At 37.5% G+C, this 6,008-nt stretch overlaps 1 protein-coding gene across 2 annotated transcripts in view; it reads right to left on the bottom strand.

The window, feature by feature from the left end:
- The window catches only part of SPATA22 (spermatogenesis associated 22), a 16,022-nt gene extending 11,867 nt beyond the window's left edge, over positions 1 to 4,155 (bottom strand). The window contains exons 1-8 of one of the 2 annotated variants that reach the window (XM_008631107.2): positions 3,845 to 4,155; positions 3,562 to 3,690; positions 2,780 to 2,834; positions 2,551 to 2,646; positions 1,826 to 2,129; positions 1,379 to 1,508; positions 934 to 1,031; positions 1 to 597 (exon numbers count right to left, since the gene is read on the bottom strand). The exon at positions 1 to 597 is cut by the window's left edge and continues 779 nt beyond it. In XM_008631107.2, coding sequence (XP_008629329.2) covers positions 406 to 597; positions 934 to 1,031; positions 1,379 to 1,508; positions 1,826 to 2,129; positions 2,551 to 2,646; positions 2,780 to 2,834; positions 3,562 to 3,690; positions 3,845 to 3,887 — 1,047 coding nt within the window. In that variant the 5' untranslated portion in view covers positions 3,888 to 4,155 and the 3' untranslated portion in view covers positions 1 to 405. The remainder of the gene's footprint in view (positions 598 to 933; positions 1,032 to 1,378; positions 1,509 to 1,825; positions 2,130 to 2,550; positions 2,647 to 2,779; positions 2,835 to 3,561; positions 3,691 to 3,844) is intronic. The other variant, XM_017731002.1, reaches the window with a different exon arrangement.
- Positions 4,156 to 6,008: the final 1,853 nt, after the last annotated feature.

Raw genomic sequence — 6,008 nt, forward strand, 5'->3', positions numbered from 1 at the left:
ATCCATGAAAGTTAAAGTTTGAAGGCAAAGGCACATAAACATGTAACATGGTCCATCCCTCATGAAAGATGTTTCTATGACAAAGGCAAGGAAGTTCTGTGTTCAAATAATTCTTTTTTTTCTACTTCCTCTGTGTCCTTGGGAATCTTTCTAAAGCTTCAGAGTCTGTTGTTGTTTTATACGGGTATTATACTGATAATTTATTTTTCTGAAAAAAACGTGAATCAGATACACATAAAAGGAACCCAATGAATACCACACAACATTTGTTGGATAACACAGCACAGTGATATTTCCAATTATTTAACCAGATTTTCACTGGTAGTTTTGGTAAATGCTTTAGCATGTCCAGCCTTCGTGGGTAGCAATTAGTTAAAACTGGGGTTTGGACAACCATTTTGACTTCTACATTTCATTCAGAGTTTTTACATATGCTGTCATCTCCACATCTGCAATTTTAACAAAGTCTTGGAAAGTGTTCTGTTCTTGAGCACTTGCTGGTCTTACAGAGACGCACTTGAAAATGTTCCTTTTTGCATCATAGTTTCCCATGCACCTGTGCACTCGACCTCTAATTAGTCGTGGAAGCTCACGGTCCTTCATCAAAGCATAATAAATACATAAAACAATTATATCACCTAACATAAAAGCTTTCCACATGGCTGGTTTCTGAGGAATACATCAAACAGAAGACCTTTATATCAACTTTGTTGCTATTATCAACTACTTAGAAGGTAAACTCAAAGTCTCAGCTTTTTTTCTGTAACAGAAGTTCGAGGATGCCTAAGTAGTGACTATTGCTCTAGTTTGGGAACAATATGGTATAAACATTCAGCCTGCCTTTTACATAGTAAATTTATGTTTTATTTTTGCATTCATAAAAAGGATTGGAGCTAGTGGTGACTGTGTTATGTGTGGACACAGAATACTCACGATTTCATAAAACACGCAAGGCAGGGTCTCCTTTCCATCTCTCAGAAGAAAGTTCTTTGCCCCATATGCTCCAGGTGTGACTGCAGAATCCAGTGTGCCTGCCCCATTAAGCAAGAATTAATTTCTAGATTAATTATATTAAAATATATTGTAAAACTGTATCCCTCTACAGAAGACTCCTACTAAACAGGAAAATTTATTCTAACAAATTCAAAAAAAAAAGGAAAGGAAAGAAACAGGATGGAAAAACTTCAATGTTGGAGGATAACTGAATTGTTAATTTTGTACCTGTTTCAGTCACCTTTGATGGCTGAACGGAAGGAAAATTAGAAGGTGTTCATGCCAGTATTTTGTGGGTTTAAGTATCTCAGCTATTGAAAAATTCTCTCTTGTTATTGGCCTACCATTATTACAAGATTATGTTATTATAATCTACTATGCTTACCTAAAACTTCAAATAACAGAGCAGTTTTATAGGCATATTGACTCCAGTACCTCACACTTTGAATGACTGCAGACAGGATTCGCAAAGAATTCTTTTTTATTTTAGTTTTTACTTGAGATGATGAAATTTCCTTTCAGAGGAAGACAAAAGCTTAAGTTAGACATACACACTTGCAATTTTAAAGGGCACACAGGCATTTATATATTACGTTAAATAGGCAATATTTACATTAAAATTAGAGCATTTGTTCAGAATATACAAACAGCTCCCTGCCAGTTTACTGAGGATTTTAGGGTACTACAGTATGAAAATTTCAATTCTAAATTTCCAGAAACCAGGTTTCACTAAGGCAGCTTGGGCTGATGAAAACCTCATGTTCCATTAGTTTCCTTTCTTTACTGCTTTCTTCATTGTGTTTTTCCTATTAACCCTGCCCATAAGGTTTACCTGACTTTTGTCTTCTGGGACACAATCAAATCGGTTTTCATTCATTTTATTTTGTTGAATATTGTAGTTAAATTTATATGCTGGACTATGATCCTGCAGACTTCTTGACACAGTGTTGGGTTTCACTGGCCACTGTCCTTTGTACGTGTCTGTTTTGATGAGCTGAGATGGGTTACGATTGTCAGGGTGTTTTTGCTCCTGGACAGTTTTCAAACTGCTTGAAAAGTTCTCAAACTTTCGAGTAGTTCCATTACCAGACCTTGAATTTACTGGGTTACCTAAAGGAGTATATTCATTTCTGTTCCTGCAATACAACAGTTCAGTATCACAGCACCTCTTCTGAATATTCATATATGTGATTAAAGTATTTAAAAGCACTCCATAAATGGTTGTTTTAGCTTTAAATACATCCAGACTCAAAGCACTTGAGTATACACCAAATTTATCCATATACAGGGCAGTGATTACACCTGTGCACAAATCCATCTGACTTCAACAGGCCTTAAAACAAACCCTGCTCAGTTATTGTCCTGCCCTGTGTAAGGGATCTTTCCTGACCCAAAATTCACATATTTTCATAACTCTAAAATAAAATAAACAAGGTTTCCTCTCAGAGTGATATGAAAAGGGTTTCTCTGAATGCTACAGGCATACGGGAAAACATAAGATGCTTTTTCACATAAGAACAAAAAGGAAGGATAATAGACATTAAAGACTTCACCAACCTGCAGGCAGCCAAGGTTTTTCCAGCATTTGCTAAATTAAACTTTGATGCATTTGGTGGTTTCGTAAGGGAAGGACCCATTGGAAGTTCTGTTTGGCTTTCAAAGATAAGTTTAAAAGTATCAGCGACACAGCAGCAGCTTTATTGTAAGACACACATGGATTGTTCATGAAACAATTAGTATCCAAATAAAAACCAAAAAAGCAACAAATAACTTGCTTTTTACATACCCACTGTTTGCTGCTTTCTGCAGTTCATCCACTTCTGGGTTTGCAGTTCCCCAGCCTAATTTTCAAAAGACAAAGGATTGAATGTGGATAAAAAGGGAAAAGACTGAAAGGTAATGAGTCTGTGTAGGCCTCCTACTCTGCTTAATGTTCCACAAACAGGCTCACACAGGAAGGAGGAAGAAAAAAGACAAAAAGGGAATATGATCCTTTGATATTTTTAATTGTAAGACAACTTCTAACAAGTAGGTTACTTCTCTAGACAATGGTTCAGTTACAAACATTAGACTTATTAGCAACAGAGACTTTATTACAAGAAAACTTTTAAACTTTCTTACAAGTAAAACATAATGGAAGCACTATAAGCAGAATTCTGCACTGTTCTTTCCAAGCCCAGTTTGAAGAACAGAAGTTCCTTTCTGAACTACAAGAAAGACATCTTATAAATGTTTCTTCTTGTAACACAGGACTTGAATGTTGATTGAAATCAACTGAAAACAAAAGGTCAGTTTCAAGAGACTCTATTTAAATGCCAGTGCTACTTCATTCTCCATCACACAAAGAGTCAAACTCCCTCTAGGCACAAAGTATAAAAAGCTCAATTGTACAGAGGAGAAAGAAATTTCCTGGAGGACAATTTTTACATAATGAACTTTTCAGAAATAGATATAAAGGATGCATATAGTTCTTGATAAAGACAATGTCTGATTTCATACAATACAATCAGGAAGTTAAGATTTATTTCAATTTAGAGGCAGTAAAAAAATAAAATATGTCATATTTACCAAAGGATGTGGGAGAGAAGTCATAACTACGAGTCCCAGAACCAATACCTGGCTCATTTTTAAGTGGATTTGAAGTGAGGGGCTGCCTAGTTCTTTTTTTCTGATTGAACAGTGGTACAGGCAGACAACCTAAAATTAAAATTTAAGCAATACTATATTAACAGCAAAAGTATACACAATCCACACTTAAAATAAATTTTTTAAGTTACTTAATTATTTTGCATTTATATATATAAAAGCATAATGAGGTGTGAACAGGAAAGCATAGAAGAAGGGCTGGTACCTGCTGTGCTGCGAGTTGAGGTATCAGCTAAACTCCTTTTCATTTCTTTGCTGAATCTTAACAGGCAGCAATGTATTGATTACTCCAAATTTGCTGTATGGAAGTTAGGTTTAAAAAGTAAACAAATTAATGGTGTAAACACATTCAAATTTCACCTTACTTTATGGCAGTTTCTCTTAACTCTGCAGCCCCAGTGACTGGCATCATTTCAAACACAAGCCCTAAAACACAGAAGCAGCTGTACTGAATTTAGAAGATCCACAGGTGCATGGATAAGATGCAACTGCTCTTTGCAGATGCCAGGCCCTGAGGAAGAGAAGCCGACGCTCGCCCGCGCGCCCGCGCCCCAACCGGTGCGAAAACGGCGGGAAGGCGCTGAGGGGACAGCGGGAGCGGCCGGGCCCGGCTGAGAGACACAAGAACGCTTTAATCGCCCCCTCTGTGGGATTTCATTAATTACCCCCGCCCCCGAGGAACTGGTGTGGTGTCCCCCTCAGACAACCCGGGGCAGCAGCTGAATCTCCACAAGCGTGTGGACACAAACGTGGCTGTAAATTAACCCAGCAGCATTCTTCACTCTGTTTGTCTCTTCAGCTAGTCTGGCTTTTACACATGACTGGCTCCTGTTTAAAATCTGAGTGCTTGGCACGATTGGATCCTGTCCTGTTTTAGTTTTTGTTTTCCTTCAGCCTTGGAAGGTTCTTGTGTGTGTATATATATATATATATGTCTTTAAGACTTTTAATATCTAAGCTTCATTTCCTTTTTATAATTACGTTTATAAAAATATAAAATATATAAAACACGTTTTCCAGCTCGTGACACACATTCCAAGCTTTCTGAAGTGCTCCCAAATATCAGTATGTAGCACATCAAACCAATCTGGATTCTTACTAAACTAAATATCCCACATCCTTTTTAAGAGTGTGAGTATTGGCAAAGCCCAGGGATAAGGGATGGTTCCCAGTGTTTAACCCTGAAGAGTCAAAACTTTCCATGTGTCTGTATTCATCCCCAAATTGGCAGGTCCTGGGACACCAGGAGTTAAAGTGTTTGGATGGGAACTGCTCTAAGGGGATAAAAGAAGCTTCCATGGATTTAGTTCCGAAACTCATGTTTGGAAAATCACTGTCTCTGTCCTAAAAACACTCTTCTTAGGAGACAAACTTCTTGCATGTTAAGTAAGTGCACAGACGATCTCTGTGTTTCATTCAGCACTTTGGAAGGAATTACAGCCATTACAGTGCCAGCAGCAATGAAAGATAAACTATATGTTCCAGCCCTGCATATTTGCATTTTGCTGTTTACTCTTCAAACTGCTGCTGTGTTTAAATTCAGCAAACCCAGATTCAGAGTGAGAGTTGTGTTTTTGGGTGTTGTGTCACTCACCATTCTGGCACCACTGCTGAAGAAACAGGGGTCAAAGGACAGTACAAACTGTCCAGTGCTGCAAAATGCGACTTTACTGCTTCGTTTAATAAATTACTTGCTCTGATTAAATATCTGACAGCTTCTAAGTACAGAGTAATACAGTTGAGTGTTTAAGTAAACAACCTCTCTGTATTAACTCGCTGTAAGGTTCAGCATATCTGAAAGCATAAACCGAGAGTGCAACTTTTGTAGAACTTGACTACAGTCAGCCAGTCTGGGTTTTAAAGCCTCTCCCAGGCATTAGCTAAATACTGTCTCAGTCACTGGGGTATAATCTTAATAAAAAGGAATTTTTCAATAAACATTCTTTATTCTCTTGCAATCTAATATTTGTTATGTTTATATCGTGTGTCGGATACCAATTGCAAATACTTCTGTCGGTTACAGCAATAAAACTTATTTTTCTGTTAATAAGACCTTTTATTCTAAATGTTTTGATTCTCAGGATGGAAGTTACAGCTGCTCTTTGGCTTAAGCTTCAGAAGCCTTTCTGAACACTTTTGGAAATGGAAGAAAAGTTGCTGACTAAAGTCTTTTGGGGAGAGAACAGAACTATTGTCCCATCGTGGTCTTAGATCTGTTTCCTTTTTAATAAGAGACTGCAGAAGTTAGAGGGTTGTCCCTAGCAAAGCTGTTTCAATGTGTTAGAGGTCTGAATTAGCAGATCCTGAGATAGAACTGGAGCCAGAACTCTGGGTAAGCCAATCGTCATAAATTGCACTGTAATTTCAGC

Source organism: Corvus brachyrhynchos, unplaced genomic scaffold (assembly GCF_000691975.1).
Source record: "Corvus brachyrhynchos isolate BGI_N302 unplaced genomic scaffold, ASM69197v1 scaffold283, whole genome shotgun sequence".
NCBI classification, from domain to species: domain Eukaryota; kingdom Metazoa; phylum Chordata; class Aves; order Passeriformes; family Corvidae; genus Corvus; species Corvus brachyrhynchos.